The 18,982-nt window shown below is 37.3% G+C and overlaps 1 protein-coding gene across 1 annotated transcript; it reads right to left on the bottom strand.

The window, feature by feature from the left end:
* Positions 1-59: 59 nt before the first annotated feature.
* Positions 60-18,659, bottom strand: LOC127628121 (H(+)/Cl(-) exchange transporter 5). Its single transcript, XM_052104816.1, has 12 exons — positions 18,505-18,659; positions 17,614-17,799; positions 16,576-16,727; positions 13,094-13,193; positions 10,795-11,105; positions 10,349-10,555; positions 9,663-9,743; positions 7,139-7,684; positions 3,228-3,414; positions 2,635-3,033; positions 2,056-2,272; positions 60-1,903 (listed from the first exon to the last, which is right to left on the bottom strand). Exons 2-12 carry the CDS (start codon positions 17,756-17,758, stop codon positions 1,813-1,815), a joined length of 2,436 nt encoding a protein of 811 aa, XP_051960776.1. The 5' UTR covers positions 17,759-17,799; positions 18,505-18,659; the 3' UTR covers positions 60-1,812.
* Between the last annotated feature and the right edge of the window lie 323 nt (positions 18,660-18,982).

Raw genomic sequence — 18,982 nt, 5'->3', positions numbered from 1 at the left:
GTGTAGATCAGCAACTAAACATACAATGTGTACACAAATACCACAATGAAAAGAAAGACTGAAGAGCAAGTTGCACGTTACTGTATTTCATGTAGTGCTTATGAATAAATTACATCGATAATGTGACATACATTTTTAACAATAGAGAAAAAAAAAAAGTTTACACAATTTAAACAATGAGTACAAACAACCCAATAAACTGATTGCAGACAACCATTACATTTTTTAAACAATGATAAATACACTTTGTTCTAATATGTTTTTTGTAAAGTGGCCATTATATGATCAAAATACTGTAAAATGAAGGAATGGACAACAGGAAATGGGTGGAAATGGAGGGGATCGCTGAGAACCAAGCAAGCTAATGAGTCTTTAGAGGATGTAAACTCTGAATGATGGTGATTGTCAGATTTACGGAGTGTCTACAAAATGTACACTTTTGAGCATTGTTTATGATGATCTTTGACTTCATTCTATGTTCCATTGCACATGATTTCTAAACATACAGTGGCACGGTATGCTGGCAGAGAAAAGGAAATTATTAAAAGAAGCTAACCCAGATATACACAAGCTGTAAACATTAAAATGGAAATATCTGGGTAGGTATGCATATAATGAAATTACAAGTGACTACATTTTGCATGCTCAGAATACATTTTAACATGCATGTGATAGGAATAAAAATAGTACAGGCATAGTTATGTGTGCAGGCAGCATTTGTTAATAGAGCAAACTTTTGTACCTTTAAGACAAGCTTTAGAAAATTATAAGGGAATTAGAGTGTGTGTTTGTGATAACAGAAAAGGATAAAAACATCCAGGAATAAAAAAAGAAATCGACTAATGGTCAGGGTAATGCCATTTTGCAGTTCACTGCACATCCATATTAATTCTCCTATTGCACATCCATATTAATAACCTAATTTGCATAGGAAATTGCATTGTACTCTTTTTTTTTCTTACAGTGATAGTGTTTAATTCAGAATGAGATTTTTTTAATGCATAATCTCATGGCAGAAGCTACACAGCCTTACACCTCATGAGGAAACTGTAAATCACCAGGCTCAGAAAACATTAAGACTTGTCTTAAAACAAAACTAAATGATAACATTCGGCCCAAGAGCTTTTAGATGCTGGAATATTTGCAAGTGCTCATTTAAAATAAAAAAATAAAGTAAACAACAACCAAAAAAACCCCCCAAAAAAACAAACAATTGTTTTAACTTATGAATTGTATCCATGGCATAATAAAAGGCAAGGAAACTCTTGATGACTTCTTGCTTCTGACTTGCCTCTTGACACACAAGAAATTTCCTTAAATATTGAAAGATAATATTTTATCTTTCAATATTTGTTGTAATGTCATTTTTCTCACAGAGCTTGAGAAATACAATCCAAAAGAGGCCATGTAAGTGAATGTCCATATTTAGCAGGAATATTATGTTACAGAGGTGAACAGTGCTACAAAATATGATTGCAATTAATTTGATCTTATTTGATTTTCTGCTTTGTTTGTCACTTGTCTGTATGTCTTGATATGTTATTAAGATAGGTTAGCTATACTTGCAAAGACCAATGCTTGGCTGCATTCAGTTTCAATCCAGTTCTCAAGCTTTGTGCTGGCGTGCAGATAATGTGTTTCTGTAAGTTCTCCATCCCGTAGTTGTAATACCTGCACCAATGAGGCTCTACAAAATGGGTTTCACAGTGTAAATGGATTCCAATCCAGTACTGACAGTTCTTTAGTGCAAATCACTTGGCCCAATGGGACGTTTCAAACTGGCTTGTGTTTTATAAAAGCCAGTTTGGCACTTCAGTTGAAGAGAATAGAGTCAGGGTCTCGGTTGGCCATCTGGGCCATATGTTTGAGAATGTCCTTTTTGGTGATGATGCCCAGTAAACGCCTGTTGGACAAGTGGGAACACAAAATTATGTAATATTCTTTTATGTCATACTTAAAAAATGCATTTCATTTCAAACAACATATTAAAGCAAGTGGCATCTGCAAACAAATGATACTAAGATAACAAATATCTCTGTTGAACTTAGCCTTTACCCATTGTGAGTAACAAGACATTGGCGCAGGCCCAGCTTGCGGAAGATGTCCACCACAATGTCCATGGCAGTGTGATCAGTTACGGTGAATGGGCTGAGGTCCATGATACCACGAAGCTTTAGCGGGGGAGGACTGCTGGGCGGCTGTGGAGGCGTGTATTCGGTGAAAAAGATTCGGGAGGTGCTAACCACACCTTCCTGCCGCTGACGAGCATTTTCTGCCAGAGGGAGTTGGCAAATAAACAAAACTCTCATGACAGTAATATGTCATCTCACATTTAAGCCCTAGCTTTACATCTTAAATTTAGATTTTAGTTAATTTACTCATCCTTTTAACAAGTATGAATTTCTTCTATGGAACACAAAATTAGATTATAGGCAAAACGTTCTGGACTGATGGACTCAGTCACCATAAATAGAATTTATGGGGGATGCAATGAAAGTGAATGGTGACTGAAACTAACATTCTAAAGAAGCCTACTTTTATTTTACACAGATGTAAATTAGAAATCTATTAGATCAATCCATCCAATTTCCATTAGAAATCCCCCTAGAGCTGCAATTTAGTGTACTTTCTTACCAATGGAGATGATCAGATCCCTGCGCAGCACAAAGCCCACAAGTCTCTGAGACTCATGTGAGACAACCACGGGAAAGCCGCTGTATGACGTTTCTGCAATGAGTGACTCTACTTCCTCCACACTCATTCCATCTTGAGTTACCACGGAAAGTGGGGGGTCACTACGCCGAGGTCGCATCACATCCATGGCCAGTGTTTTGTGGCTGAACTCCTCCTTTGACTCCAGGAAGGGGTATCCATTGAGACGGATGTGGGCTTCATAGATACCCTCTCGACCCAGAGCATCTGCCACCCATTTACTAGTCATGGTGGCAGCCATCAGAGGCACGATGTATTCCAGACCACCCGTAAGTTCAAACATGATGACCACAAGAGAGACTGTCATTCGAGTCACACCACCTTTGAAACAAATTTTGTGGCTTATAGTCCATGTCTGGAAATACATCAACGCAGGAAAACCAAGTAATTTCATAGGGTCTTTAAAAGTAGAATGAGGAAAGCGTCTGGACAGGCTTTTAAGTGCCCATTTTTGGTAGAAGACAAAGACCAGTTTGAATACAGTCCAAAATACTTTAAGCACTGAAGACTCTTACCTAAGCAAGCAGCAGCACCCACCATAGCATAGAGACCTGGGGTGATGCAGTCTGCTCCAGGTGAGCACCAGCCTCTGAAGATTACCCAGTCATGATGGTAATATGCCAATTGCTCCATGCCTACACCAAGCAGCCTGCCTGCAATTGCTCCCACAGCCATACTGGGGATGAAGAGACCAGAGGGCACCTGAAAGGGCACATATATATAAGGTCAATAGTAGGGTTGTCACCAGTGCTGTGTATATTACTTCTGGATTGTAATGTGTTAAATGCATTAAAGAAAACCTACTTAATGGATTAAATTATGAGAATTGATATAATATGTTTTGTGTGCATTTTACTCAGTATTTGTCAAGTCAAGTCAATTTTATTTGTATAGCGCCTTTCACAACACACATCGTTTCAAAGCAGCTTTACAGAAGATCAGGCATTAACAGACTGTAATGTCTATTAAGTCGATGAATCATCATTTTGTTTGTTTCTATGTTAAATAAAAACAACTGAAATGCTCTTACTCCCTCAATTTTGACATTATAAGCAGTGTTGGGGGTAACATGTTACAAGTAACATGCATTACATAATCAGATTAACGTAAGAATAATTTGAGTAACGAATAAAGTAACACAACTTCTATTTTTAGACAATAATATGAGTTTCTTTTTAAATAAAGTAACGCATTGGTTTTGTACACCTCTACTTTCCCTGTATTGTGAGAAATTAGTAGTAAAATTGTGGAAAATTCAGGGAGTAGACATAATGCATGATGATCATTGTAGTTCTATAGAGTGTGAGGCCAGAGACTATTTAGCAGAGACGAGTCACTTCTATTTAAATGAATGGGAGAATTTGGGATGCCCAAGCAAGAAGCTCAAGTACCCAACAGTCAATGGATGTAGAAAGAAGTTCCACCTTGCAGGTAAAAGAGCCAATCACCTTTTAGATACAGACATCACTTGTCAATCAACTCGCTAATGTGCATGCGCATTAGCTATACAAGCCAGGAAAATCGCGTGTTTTAGCATAATATGAGGTCAACATTTGGTTGAGGGAAACACGATTGATTCATGTGTTAAAGTAAAAGTGTTTAGGCAGGGGGATTAGAAGACTAGTCTTCCACTGGCCATGGCATGATACACAGGGTTAAATACTCGCTCAATTTACTGACTTATGCAGCCGAACTGCTTTGTGTTACAGCTCCCCGTAGCCGGGAGAATGGGATGATAAAAGCTGACTCTGGATCAGTGGCTCTGAGCAAAGTTCTACATCGATTGTGTATGCAGAGAAAATGTCTTAGTTTCTGAAAAGATTCTAAATGTTTGTTTTATAATAAACAAGTAGTTTGATTCATGAAACAAACAATTTTTATAACATTTTTGTAACATTAAAAATGATTCCATTCAAGTTGTATAAACATGTGCCTTTGAAGTTATATGCGATCAACCAGTGGCGTCTGTATACATGTGGATCATCTCAAAACAAGCGTGAACTGAGATGACTGGAGTGAAAAATACTCTTATTATTAGACACATTATTTGAACATGTTAGGCTGGCATTACCCACTGAATTTTATCCTGACATTTGAAAAACATCTTAAGTTGACTCTGACATTATCGATGGGCACAGCACATGATGACATACAGTTGAAGTCAGAAGTTTACATACGCCTTAGCCAAATATATTAAAAAAATTCCTAACATTTCGTAGAAACATTCTCTGTCTTAGGTCAGTTAGGATCACTAATTTATTTTAAATGTCAGCATAATAGTAGAGAGAATGATTTATTTCAGCTTTTATTTTTTTCATCACATTCCAAGTGGGTCAGAAGTTTACATACACTTTGTTAGTATTCGGTAGCATTGCCTTTATATAGTTTAACTTGGGTCAAACATTTTGGGTAGCCTTCCACAAGCTTCTTACATTAAATCGCTGGAATTTTGGCCTGTTCCTCCAGACAGAACTAGTGTAACCGAGTCAGGTTTGTAGACCTCCTTGCTCGCACATGCTTTTTCAGTTCTGCCCACACATTTTCTACTGGACTGGGCTTTGTGATGGCCACTCCAATACCTTGATTTTGTTGTCCTTAATCCATTTTGCCACAACTTTGGAGGTATGCTTGGGGTCATTGTCCATTTGGAAGACCCATTTGCGACCACGATTTAACTTCCTGGCTGATGTCTTGAGATGTTGCTTCAATATATCCACATCATTTTCCTTCCTCATGATGCCATCTATTTTGTGAAGTGCACCAGTCCCTCCTACAGCATAGCACCCCCACAACATGATGCTGCCACCCCTATGATTCATGGTTGGGATGGTGCTCTTCAGCTTGCAAGCCTCACCCCTTTTTTTTATTTCATCAGACCAGAGGACATTTCTCCAAAAAGTAAGATCTTTGTCCCCATGTGCACTTGCAAACTGTAGTCTGACTTTTTATGGCAGTTTTGGAGCAGTTGCTTCTTCCTTGCTGAACAGCCTTTCAGGTTATGTCGATATAGCATTCGTTTTACTGCGGATATAGATACTTGTATACCTGTTTCCTCCAGTATCTTCCAAAGGTCCTTTGCTGTTGTTCTGGGATTGATTTGCACGAAACTACATTCATCTCTAGGAGACAGAATTTGTCTCCTTCCTGAGCGGTATGATGGATGCGTGGTCCCATGGTGTTTATACTTGCGTACTATTGTTTGTACAGATGAATGTGGTACCTTCAAGCAGTTGGAAATTGCTACCAAGGAGGAACCAGACTTGTGGAGGTCCACAATGTTTAGGCTGATTTCTTTTGATTTTCCCGTGATGACAAACAAAGAGGCACTGATTTTGAAGGTAGGCCTTAAAATACATCAACAGGTACACCTCCAACTGACTCCAATTAGCCTATCAGAATCTAATTATCTAATTGCCTAAATGCTTCAAATAATTTTGCTTAAAATATTTTTTTTTTATTAATTTCCAAGCTGCTTAAAGGCACCGTTAACTTAGTCTATGTAAAAACTTCCGACCCACCGGAACTGTGATATAGTCAATTAAAAGTGAAACAATCTCCCTTTAAACAGTTGTTGGAAAAATGACTCGTGTAATACACAAAGTAGATGTCCTAAACGACTTGCCAAAACTATAGTTTGCTAATATGCAATCTGTGTAGTGGTTAAAAAATGAGTTTTAATGACTTCAACCTAAGTGTATGTAAACGTCTGAATTCAACTGTATGATGCAGGTTCAAGTGTTGGACTATGCTGCTAACTTCACCGAACTAATGCAATCGGTTCAGCATTTATGATTGTATTAAAGCTTCACCTTCAGTGTAATTATGGCTGATGGTTAGTATCAGGTCTGTGTGTGCAACCCTCCACCCCCAGCTGTAGGCTGCTTTTGTATGAAAAATTTGCAATATTTAAAAAGAAAAATTGGAAGGATCCATCAATTATGAACAATCTGCCACCTTTGCCTGATTAATATGTAATCATGTAATCCATAAAAGTAACAAATCTTATTGAAAATAATACAGATTAAATGTAATCCATTACAACACAGCACTGTATGTTGTAGATATACCAAAATATCATGAGCCGATTCCAATACCAGTGATCAGTACAACTGATGATTCTACTGAACACACTTTTCCAAATGCAAGTATTTGAAAGCAACCACCTGCCGGTCAGAGAGTGCGTGAGTTGGTAATACAGATACTGCAGAAAAACTTAATTATTTTAGTTTTTTTAACTAAAACTTATTTTAGTGTCAACTTAGTACCAAAATAGCGGTTATTTTGATATCGCTGTAGCAAATCAAGGAGAAAAGAAAAAGACAAGACCACCTATTCTGACACTATGCAAACAAAAATATGAAATACATGAATGTTAAAATTGACTTGACAGAACAACAACCTTCACTCTGAACATTTCACCACATACCTTCATGCCGAAGGTCACCACAGTAATGAGCATCTTGAAGATAAGGGCCAGAGACAGCTGCCACATGGCCGTGTAGACATCATGTCCAGCTGGCCTGTCAGGCAGAGCATTGCTGTTGCTCTTGGTAACGCTTACATTAGCATAGTTGCAGAGCTGTGAGGAATCCAACAGGCCACAATCGTTGAATAACTCTGAGATTAGCTCACTGGTGCTCATCCGAGTGTAGCTGTTGGGGAACGCCAGCAAAGCTGTGACAGCTGTAACAACCAGCACCTCCAAGACAGGGTAGTGACCCAAACGAGAGGTCTTACGCCGTCGACACCATGCAATGTTTGCACGGATAAAGAACGCTCCCCAGATACCCCCAAAAATGCCCAACAGGATGAAGGGTATGAGCTCCAGCAAGTGCCAGGGGGAGTGAAACTCCACATAGAACAGCACCAGCCTGCTGTTACCAAATGGGTTGATAGAGCGAAGAGTGAAGGCAGCCACCAATGCAGCAAAGAAAGAGCGCCACAGTGTCTTTAGAGGGAAGTAGTAACTCACCTGAAGGAAAAAAATGATGGTGAGACAATTTTGACCATGACAATGACAACCAATCTACAGTCAGAAAATAATAGGGCTGTCAAAGCTAACACTTTAACAAATGCCATTTATTAAATATGTATAAAACATAATTCTTTTTTTATTGCCGATAACGCATTTATTTTATTTAACATTAAAAATGTTTAATTATTTTCTATGTGATTTCTCTTTCTCACACACAAGTCCCAAGCAGAGCACCTGCTTATCAGATTGGACACTTTAAAGTTTTTTGCTGTCTTTGTATGGTAATATTTAATTACCTTTGTTCGGTCGTTTGGAGCGTGAATTTGGTTAAATTAAATTAGTTCAGGTCTTCTTTGAATGACAGGACCTTTTGCATCAATATTGGGAGTTTGTGTTCCTCATCAGCAACCCTTAGCTATGGTGCTTTTATTTTATTCTCATTATACATGTGTCCTTCAGGTTTGATTTTCCACAAGCATAATATCTCTCATCATCTTTATGACAATGATGCACAATTGTACATTTCATTCAAACACCTGGTATTAAGATATGTTTCACATGTGGCCAGTGCTAAATACAGGTCTAAACAGGGTCTAAAAAGTTTTGTGATCAGATCACAGAAACTACATACGAATTAGGTCAAATACATACGTGTACACATCACATTTGAGGTGTAAATGCTAATCTGTCCTGCATGCATCCTGGCAGCAGTGAAGCACCGCCCCTTAACTGTCAATCAACCACTGCGCTAAAACAAGAGTTTAAAATTTGCATTTGAATTCACATTTGGCTTTAAAAGGAAATAACTGTCTGATCAGAAAATCTAAAAAAGCAGATACACACACAATCCTGAGAGCTTCATGGATCTTCTTTAGTGTGTCTAATATTATCACAGATAACAAGCACAAAGACCTGCAGCTCCTTTAATACAGGCAATCCACTAAAATAAAAGATATTCTGCTTGACAGTTGCATTTGTTCTTAGATAAAATTTCAACCGCATCTGGGAGAATCACTGCACCGGTTTGTTGCGCTTTAATATCATGGAGTAACACACTGACATAATGATTGATGTACGTCGTGATGAAACAGAGACCCACCCCTCCAAATCTGATCACAAGAGGTCACAGAAGACACATTTAAGTGACCAGGTGGAAACAGCCATGTGTCTCACTTGACCACATGTGATAAGATCAACCGAAATGCATCTTAATACCAGGTGGAAACAAGGCCTTTGATTCATGCTTGTATATCCTCTCGTCTTGACTACTGTAATTCCTTATATATGATAATTTATATGGAAATCCTTATAATGGGAACAGTACCATCTGTCCTGCCAGCAACTTTACAGGATGCAGCTGCAAAGCTTCTGACAGGTACTAAAAGGAGGGAACATATTACACCAGTGCTGGCATCTCTCCACTGCCAATTTAATATATAAATGAGTTTAAGGTGCTGTTGTTTGTCTGCTGTAGAAATAAAATTGTATTGTACTGTATAATTATCATTAAAGCGCAACAAGTGAAATATCATGTAAGAGCGAAACATCGTCATTCATACAAATTAAAACCCCAGCAGACGACAGAGGCAGGCCAGCTGTATTTTAATTATACATGTAAGATTACACCCATTAAATGTGGGGAATGTTGTTTACTTACTGAATTATTGCAGATTTGCATTGAGTTCCATGTATATATTTCCAATGAGTTTTGATGCACTTTGAGAAATATATAATGTTTTTTCTCTCTTAAATGAGACAAACATTGTTGCATACAGTAAAATTGTGCTATGAGTGTCATCCACATAAATTGACCAACCAAAACATTTGATTTAAGTGTCTTTGCATAAGAAGGATCTGATATTAATGTGTTTCCAACACAAAAAACATATTAACTGCAAATAAATATTTGAAGCGATTGACAGCCCTAGAAAATAAATCAATGCTGAGAGCATGAAAAAATAACAAGTGTGCTTGCCTCCTCCAGACTGAAAAGAACTCCACCGATGGGAGCACCAAAAGCGACTGACACACCAACGGCTGCAGCAGCAGACAATACCTAAACAATGTACAAAAAAAAACGAGAAGGAAAATATAACAAACAATCTTCCATTCTTATCTCAGAAAGGACTTGAATCAACAAATCCCTTAAATTTAAAAATAACACATGAGCTTATGTTTGGTCTCGTCTTCATGATGTCAATGAAAACATACTCACAACGAGTCAGTTTAAAAATAAAACCACAAAAACAGGCCACCACAATGTCCTTAGAATCAAGCCGCAAAAATGCAACATAACAAACGCCCCTTAGAGCTGCTGTATTTTTAAAGACAGAGTTCAAGTTACTACCCTGCTCCTCAAATCCTTACAGTGATCACAGTCTGTCCTGTTGTTCCACACCGGTATGACTTTCTTCTTCCATAGAACACAAAAGGAGATGTTAGGGAATGAAAGCCTCTGCTTCCCTTGACTTTCATTGTTTTTTCTTCCAGTACAATGAAATTGAATGGTGACTGAGACTAAACATTCAGCCTTACATCTCCTTTTGTGTTCCATAGGAGAAAGTCATACCGGTAAGGAACAACATGAAGGTGGTTAAATGATGACATCTGATGACCTATCCCTTTAATGACTTTTTTGTCATTGTCATTCATTCATCATACCTCTCGTCTCTTTGCTTCATTCTTGCGGTACTTGGTAAAGAGGTGGCATAGAATGTTGCCACAACAACATGCCACGTGAACCAGAGGCCCCTCTTTGCCCAAACTGAGACCAGATGACACAGCCAGCACCAGGGTGATGGTTTTAATCATAAGAGTCCATTTGCCCAGGTAGCCACGGATGATAAATCCACTCAGGATGGTCTTGATCTAAAGGGTGTGTTATAAACTGTGTTATATATAACTGTGTTATAAACTAATGGCACATCATCAAAACAGTTCTCAGCCTGCATAAAGTTATGATGTGTAGCCTACATAAATACTATAGCATGCAGTTGCCCACTCTAAATAATAGTTGTGATTATCAAGAGAAATAATCAAATATTATCATCAGCCTTCAAGTGTGTCAAAACCCAAGTTTAAAAACATACTGACATTCTTTTGCTTACCTCAGGTATTCCAGAGCCACAGGCATATGGGGCAAAGGCTCTGACTAAAGACACAGCCAAGAAGGAGAAGAGCAGTGCCCAGCTGACATACATCAGGTAATTCATAATGTAGGCAAAAGGGCCGTCATTGGTGCCGACAATGAGCTCAGCCCAGCTTTTCCAATTAGGGCACTTGTCTCTCTCTTGGAAAGTAGTCTCGTTAGAGTTCCAGCAGCAGTGCTCGTGGTTGAACCAGAAGCCCCTCAGACACACACCCTCCTTTAGGTCGGTCATCCAGTGAGCAGAGATGTCAATCCCACCAGCCAGGGCACCTAGGATAGAATAGAGGGATGTCTGTTGTAAATATAGTCAGACGTTTACATACACTTAGGTTGAAGTCATTAAAACAAATTTTTTTAATCACTCAACAGATTTCATATTAGCAAATTACAGTTTTCGCAAGTCGTTTAGGACATCTACTTTATGCATGACACAAGTAATTTTTCCAACAACTGTTTAAAGAGAGATTGTTTCACTTTTAATTGACTATATCACAATTCCAGTGGGTCAGAAGCTTACGTAAGTTAACGGTGCCTTTAAGCAGCTTGGAAAATTCCAAAAAATTATGTCAATCCTTTAGGCAATTAGCCAATTAGCTTCTTTTAGGCTAATAATTGGAGTCAATTGGAGGTGTATATGTGGATATATTTTAAGGCCTACCTTCAAACTCAGTGCCTCTTTGCTTGACATCATGGGAAAAAATCAAAAGAAATCAGCCCAAAAAAACTGTGGACCTCCACAAGTCTGGTTCATCCTTGGGAGGAATTTCCTAATGCCTGAAAGTACCACGTTCATCTGTCCAAACAATAGTATGCAAGTATAAACACCATGGGACTACGCAGCCATCATACCGCTCAGGAAGGAGACGGATTCTGTCTGCTAGAGATGAACGTAGTTTGGTGTGAAAAGTGCAAATCAATCCCAGAACAACAGCAAAGGACCTTGTGAAGATGCTGGAGGAAACAGGTATACAAGTATCTATATCCACAGTAAAACAAGTCCTATATGAACATAACCTGAAAGGCCACTCAGCAAGGAAGAAGCCACTGCTCCAAAACCGCTATAAAAAAGTTTGGAAGTGCACATGGGGACAAAGATCTTACTTTTGGAGAAATATCCTCTTGTCTGATGAAACAAAATTGTAACTGTTTTGTCATAATGACCATCGTTATGTTTAGAGGAAAACAGATGAAACTTGCAAGCCGAAGAACACCATCCTAACCGTGAAGCATGGGGGTGGCAGCATCATGTTGTGGGGGTGCTATGTTGTAGGAGGGACTGGTGCACTTCAAAAAATATATGGCATCATGTGGAAGGAAAATTATGTGGATATATTGTAGCAACATCTCAAGACATCAGCCAGGAAGTTAAAGCTTGGTCGCAAATGGGGCTTCCAAATGGACAATAATCTCCAAATATGTGGAAAATTTATTAAGGACAACAAAATCAAGGTATTGAAGTGGCCATCACAAAGCCCAGACCTCAATCTGATAGAAAATGTATGGGCTTAAAAAGCATATGCGAGCAAGGAGGCCTACAAAACTGTCTCAGTAACACCAGTTCCTTCTGGAGAAAATTAAACAATTTAAAGGCAATGCTACCAAATACTAACAAAGAGTTTGTAAACTTCTTACCAATGTGGAATGTGATAAAAAAATTAAAGCTGAAATAAATAATTATCTATTCTGACATTTCACATTCTTAAAATAAAGTAGTGATCCTAACTGACATAAGACAATAAATGTTTTCTATGATTATATGTCAGGAATTGTGAAAAACTGAGTTTAAATGTATTTGGATAAGGTGTATGTAAACTTCTGACTTCAACTGTATATTGATGGGCTTTAATAATGAAATGTAGTCATGACTTGGCGAGGTTTAGTTCAGAAATTATGACATAAGTCAAGATGTTGATGATATTGTATAAATCATTCCATGCCCTATTAGAGTGGCTTCATAATATGCATGATTGTCAATGCATTATCACAAAATATCAAACCAAGTGGCTTCATGCATACACTAAAAATAAGCTTGGGACCAGTTGGTTAAAAACTTTAGCAAAAATAGCTCAGAAGAGTAAAGTTAGCTTTGTTAAACCATAATTTATGTTGTATTTAATGCAAAGACATTCAGATCATTTAAGAATTACTTATGTGTCCAAAAGTGTACATGTACTTTTTGGTGCCACTGTAGATTGGGGTTCCAGAGCAATAACTCAAGATGCTGATTCAAGATTTAATCAAAACAGAGAAGAACCAACCTGACATCAGTCCCACAAGCAGCATGAGAAGCCAGCCAGAGAAGGCATCACTGATACTCTTCATCAGAGCCCAGGTAGACTCTTTACTTTTAATAGCAATCTAATATGTGGAAAAATTGAAGACATCAGATGAATATAAACAACCTAAGAATGATGATATATCATGATCTTAGTGCCCAAGCTAAATTAAATGTCACAGTAACTCCACGCCCGTGATTCATTTCTTGGTTACCTACTTTCTGAGAATAGAAGATATTAAAGTCAACATGAAATCACAGTTGACCCAATTTACTTTCATGACTGTTCACTGATCACATTCCTGGTCTTATTATGCATGATTCATTGGTTCTTGTTATATTAATCATGTTATTGGGGCGTCTGTGGCTCAGGTGGTAGAGCAGGGCGGCTGCCAATCCCAGGGTTGGCGGTACGATTCCCGACCCACACGACTCCACACGCCTAGCGCCTTGCATGGCTACTCTGCTGCCATTGGTGTATGAGTGTGAGTGTGAATGTGTGTGTGAATGGGTGATTGGGACACAGTGTAAAGCGCTTTGGTAACCTCTAATGTTTAAAAAGTGCTATATAAATGCAGACCATTTACCATCAAAGAAAAACAATTATTATCTTCATAAGGGCTGCAAAATTTATTAAAATTGTGATATGACATTGTGCGATAATTAAACCAGGGCCGTAACTACCATAGACATTGAGGGGGACATGTTATGATTATGATATGGAGTTTTTCCATGGTTGATTATAAAATTATTACATTTGGTCCCCCTCAATCCTGAATATGTGGTTAAATCCATGAATTAAACCACAAAAGCTGTGATTTAATTAAATAAATAAATAGTCTGCTTGTTTCTAAATAGTCTGCTTGTCTCTTTATGCACGCTGCCCTGCCATGTCTGTATCGTTTTAGTTCATTATTACAGAGTTTTCAGTGGTTAAAGTGTTCATTATTACAGTGTTTTCAGTGGTTAAAGTGTTCATTATTACAGTGTTTTCAGTGGTTAAAGTGTTCAATATTACAGCGTTTTCAGTGGTTAAAGTGTTCATTATTACAGAGTTTTCAGTGGTTAAAGTGTTCATTATTACAGTGTTTTCAGTGGTTAAAGTGTTCATTATTACAGTGTTTTCAGTGGTTAAAGTGTTCAATATTACAGCGTTTTCAGTGGTTAAAGTGTTCATTATTACAGTGTTTTCAGTGGTTAAAGTGTTCATTATTACAGTGTTTTCAGTGGTTAAAGTGTTCAATATTACAGCGTTTTCAGTGGTTAAAGTGTTCATTATTACAGTGTTTTCAGTGGTTAAAGTGTTCATTATTACAGTGTTTTCAGTGGTTAAAGTGTTCAATATTACAGCGTTTTCAGTGGTTAAAGTGTTCATTATTACAGAGTTTTCAGTGGTTAAAGTGTTCATTATTACAGTGTTTTCAGTGGTTAAAGTGTTCATTATTACAGTGTTTTCAGTGGTTAAAGTGTTCAATATTACAGCGTTTTCAGTGGTTAAAGTGTTCATTATTACAGAGTTTTCAGTGGTTAAAGTGTTCATTATTACAGTGTTTTCAGTGGTTAAAGTGTTCATTATTACAGTGTTTTCAGTGGTTAAAGTGTTCAATATTACAGCGTTTTCAGTGGTTAAAGTGTTCATTATTACAGTGTTTTCAGTGGTTAAAGTGTTCATTATTACAGTGTTTTCAGTGGTTAAAGTGTTCAATATTACAGCGTTTTCAGTGGTTAAAGTGTTCATTATTACAGTGTTTTCAGTGGTTAAAGTGTTCAATATTACAGCGTTTTCAGTGGTTAAAGTGTTCATTATTACAGCGTTTTCAGTGGTTAAAGTGTTCATTATTACAGCGTTTTCAGTGGTTAAAGTGTTCAATATTACAGCGTTTTCAGTGGTTAAAGTGTTCATTATTACAGCGTTTTCAGTGGTTAAAGTGTTCATTATTACAGCGTTTTCAGTGGTTAAAGTGTTCATTATTACAGCGTTTTCAGTGGTTAAAGTGTTCAATATTACAGCGTTTTCAGTGGTTAAAGTGTTCATTATTACACCGTTTTCAGTGGTTAAAGTGTTCATTATTACAGTGTTTTCAGTGGTTAAAGTGTTCATTATTACAGCGTTTTCAGTGGTTAAAGTGTTCATTATTACAGCGTTTTCAGTGGTTAAAGTGTTCAATATTACAGTGTTTTCAGTGGTTAAAGTGTTCATTATTACAGTGTTTTCAGTGGTTAAATTGTTCATTATTACAGCGTTTTCAGTGGTTAAAGTGTTCATTATTACAGTATTTTCAGTGGTTAAAGTGCAAGTCTCGTTCTCAGTGAAACAGATGAGCCTCGAGTGCGGTTATTTGTTTACATGAACTGAGGACATAATTTTTAAAGTGCTCCAGATTCACTTTAATTTCACTTTTGCATTATTTCAATTATGCTTGGCTGCTACAAGTTAATATATAAATAATACACCCCATGGCAGGGTATTTTTGGACAGAGGAGAAGTCGTTAATATGAGGAGCACATTATACAGATGATGTAAATTCTGCTACACAGGAACTCTGCATGCAGGTGTCGCCAAAATAAAAGCTAGATGATTTAGAACTCTTGGGTTTAACTGGACTGCATAGAAATGCCCTGTGCAAGTTAAGATTTTATAAACGGAATTTAAACAATTTAAAGGCAATGCTACCAAATACTTACAAAGCGTATGTAAACTTCTGACCCACTGGGAATGTGATGGAAGAAATAAAAGCTGAAACAAATCATTCTCTCTACTGTTATTCTGACATTTCACATTCTTAAAATAAAGAAATGTTCCTAACAGATCTAACACAGGGAATGTTTTCTATGATTAAATGTCAGGACTTGTGAAAAACTGTGTTAAAATGTATTTGGCTAAGGTGTATGTAAACTTCAACTGTATTTCAAAGACATATACGTTGCTATTACTTGCTATATTTTTTATCTGTGAGTAAAACAAATAGGCTGGTTGTATTCTACTATTTGAGAGCTTTCCAACAACATATGACACATGGTTATTTGATAAGTTTGATGTTTTTACCGATTACATTAATATGTAAAGTGTAACATTTTTAATATATTACCTAAAAGGAAAACATCTGATTTGTATGCAAATTTCAAAGCATTTGTTCAGTTTTAGTCATAATGCCTATGTGCATTCTAAAGTAGAGCTTCTAAGCTTTAAAATGATACCTATTTTGTGTTGATCAAGACTGTATATATTAATATTTTGATTTTGTTTTTACTCACAAGCCCATCTGAGCTTAAAGGGTTAAGAGGGCTCAAGTGTGAACCCAAAAAGAATGGCCTAAGTCTAAGAATATGGTCAAAATTGGACCATAACGGAAGTAAAATGGGCTGCAAATGTGGTACCAAGTTGACTTTAACATGAAAACACTGTTCTACACAAACAACCATATAGTGTGTTAGGACAGACTAAAAAGTACTGCGTATTGTCACCTCTCGGTGGCGATCCCTGTCCTTGGATTTCTCCCGGACCCAATCGATTGTGTTGAAGTCTTCATATGTGCCCACCCCAGGCACTGGCTCATCTAGCAAATCCATCAATTTAGGAACCCCATTGGGTCCATCTCCACCTCCATAAGAAGCACCTGCACAGAGAAGAGAGAGCTAATTATGCATGCAGGTGAAAAGCAATAATAAATAGCCAGCTCTGATAGCTAAAGGCCTCTGGTGAAATTGCCTAGTGATCACAAGGTTGTCAATTCTCATTTATGGTGATGCACAATTCTGTTCCAGTTTAATGGTTCTTCACATGACTTTTTTCAATAAGACTTTACCAGTGCCAAGAACAGAAAATTAAACCAAAACTAGTTGTGGTTAATCATTGTCAATATTCTAGTAATTAAGCTTATTACTAGACACATGTTGCTTGTGCAATACTGTCACATGTTACTATTGTCACACTAATCAACAAACATGTTGTGTGAAAGCCCCTAACCACAATAATGGTCAAAAAGCAGACAAAACAGCAGGACCCGACAAAGCAACTGATATTAAACACTGAGGAACTTCAAGGGAAACGGATGGGAAAACGTGACACCAGTGAAAATATAAAACTAGCAATAACAATAGAAATAACTCAGGAGGGGACTTTGATCTCACTGATAAAATGGATTTGTCAGGCTTTTCGGTGACAAATACCGAAGTTATGACCTCTGCGGATTCTCACCACTATTTTTCTCAAAGTTACACAAACACCAGAGACCTATACATTACACAATCGCCCCCAAACCTATATCAAATGCTGGGAGAAAAGAGAAACAAACTATGGGAATCTCGTGCATGACAATAAAAACAAAGAAAATACAAGAATGAATTAGAGAAATAATATAGCTTATATTGTTCACCCCTTAATGTCATCATTGTTATTGTCATTATTGAGGACATTTTTGATCCCCTTTGTCTCATCCTACTGAGATAAATGCAACACAAACAGCTGTTATTACTGGCCCCATGGCTGAATCTGGCACTCACTGGACCCATAGTCCCGATCCAGAGGAGGCATGTCATCTGTGCTGGAGAAGTCCAGTGTGGTTCCAGAGATTTCCACCATGTCCTCATCGCTGGTTCCACTCTGTAGGCTGTTGAAGCTCTCGCTGCAATAGCCTGTGTTTTCCATCTCTGCACCAGACTGTGGTGAACATAGAAATGTCCTTTGACCTAAGCATAAGAGGCACAAGTTAAAGCTTGACAGGAACCTCCCAACTATTAATGTTTACCATGCACATCTAGATTACATAGTAACCTGCATTGCTGCAAGCTGTGTTATACATTATAGCCATTTTTGTTCCATATATTACATTATTCTGGATGAAGAGACATGCACAGTAGCAGCAGAATTATTATTAAAGAATGTATTGTTAATATTAACAGCAAATCCATGCAGATACATTTATATTTCAAATAGTCCAAGCCAGATTCAGCAAAATAAGACATTGTGTACTCTCTTTTATTGTACTGGTGCGTATATAAGTGATTAAAAGTTCACCAGCTGAGTTACTAAACCTAAGCTAATGACATCACCAAACTTAAAATATAGGTCATTTTAGCTTAGCCAAGTAGTTGGCCGAATAAATCTAAGTATGTTCCGGCAGAATGGCATATAATAATACACATATAACATGCGAACCCTTCTCCAAACCCAATTAAAGCTGTCATAAACTATGAAGTAAAAATTATTTCACAAATATATCCTGATATGCTTAGCCTGATAGCTAAAAAAGCTAGATTGATTGCTAGCCAACTGTATTTTTCATGAACGTAAGAACTGGTGCTTAATGGCAAGATAGACTCTTCCAGAACATTTCTATTAGGCAAACGTGACGCAAAATTACTGTAATTATGCTAAAACTAGTAAATATTTACCTTGTTTGCTATTTGGTTGACTGAAGCTCAGATGCCAGTGACGTACAATCTCTGAAAGGCATACATAGTCGAGTAAGGACACACAGGATTAAGACTTAAATGTCACTCTTGGTTGGAACGAACGTTTCTGTGTCTAAAACGTAGCATTTAGACTAAAACACTGTATAGAAATAAAACCCAGGACTTTGTAATAAGATTGTGCAAAATAATAATAATTTTAAAGCATCGAGCGTAGCCCAATGCCGCCATCTATTGGTGATATCAGTAGTAGTACCAGAGATTCTTTATTCATCTAAATAACTACCTCCGCGCTTTTAGCATAGAAGAGCGCGTAACGACCAACTTACGTATTACGACAGTATGGAAAAATAAAGTTGGTTCACAAATAAATTAAATGAGATCCACAAATAACTGTAAGGAGTTTAAAAAAAATGAAATTAATTCACAGATAAAAAGAACAAGATTTATAAATATATGT

The sequence above is a fragment of the Xyrauchen texanus genome, chromosome 34 (genome assembly GCF_025860055.1).
Source record: "Xyrauchen texanus isolate HMW12.3.18 chromosome 34, RBS_HiC_50CHRs, whole genome shotgun sequence".
Classification (NCBI taxonomy): domain Eukaryota; kingdom Metazoa; phylum Chordata; class Actinopteri; order Cypriniformes; family Catostomidae; genus Xyrauchen; species Xyrauchen texanus.
This window is presented reverse-complemented; position numbering and strand designations above follow the sequence as displayed.

What these genes read in the sequence shown, in the direction of transcription:
- LOC127628121 (XM_052104816.1), bottom strand. Translation starts at nt 17,758, where the DNA reads ATGGAAAACACAGGCTATTGCAGCGAGAGCTTCAACAGCCTACAGAGT. An exon ending in GGATCGGGACTATGGGTCCA is followed by an intron (nt 16,728 to 17,613) that starts GTGAGTGCCAGA and finishes TTCTCTGTGCAG; the next exon opens with GTGCTTCTTATGGAGGTGGA. An exon ending in TGGTGACCTTCGGCATGAAG is followed by an intron (nt 3,415 to 7,138) that starts GTATGTGGTGAA and finishes GTGCCCTTTCAG; the next exon opens with GTGCCCTCTGGTCTCTTCAT.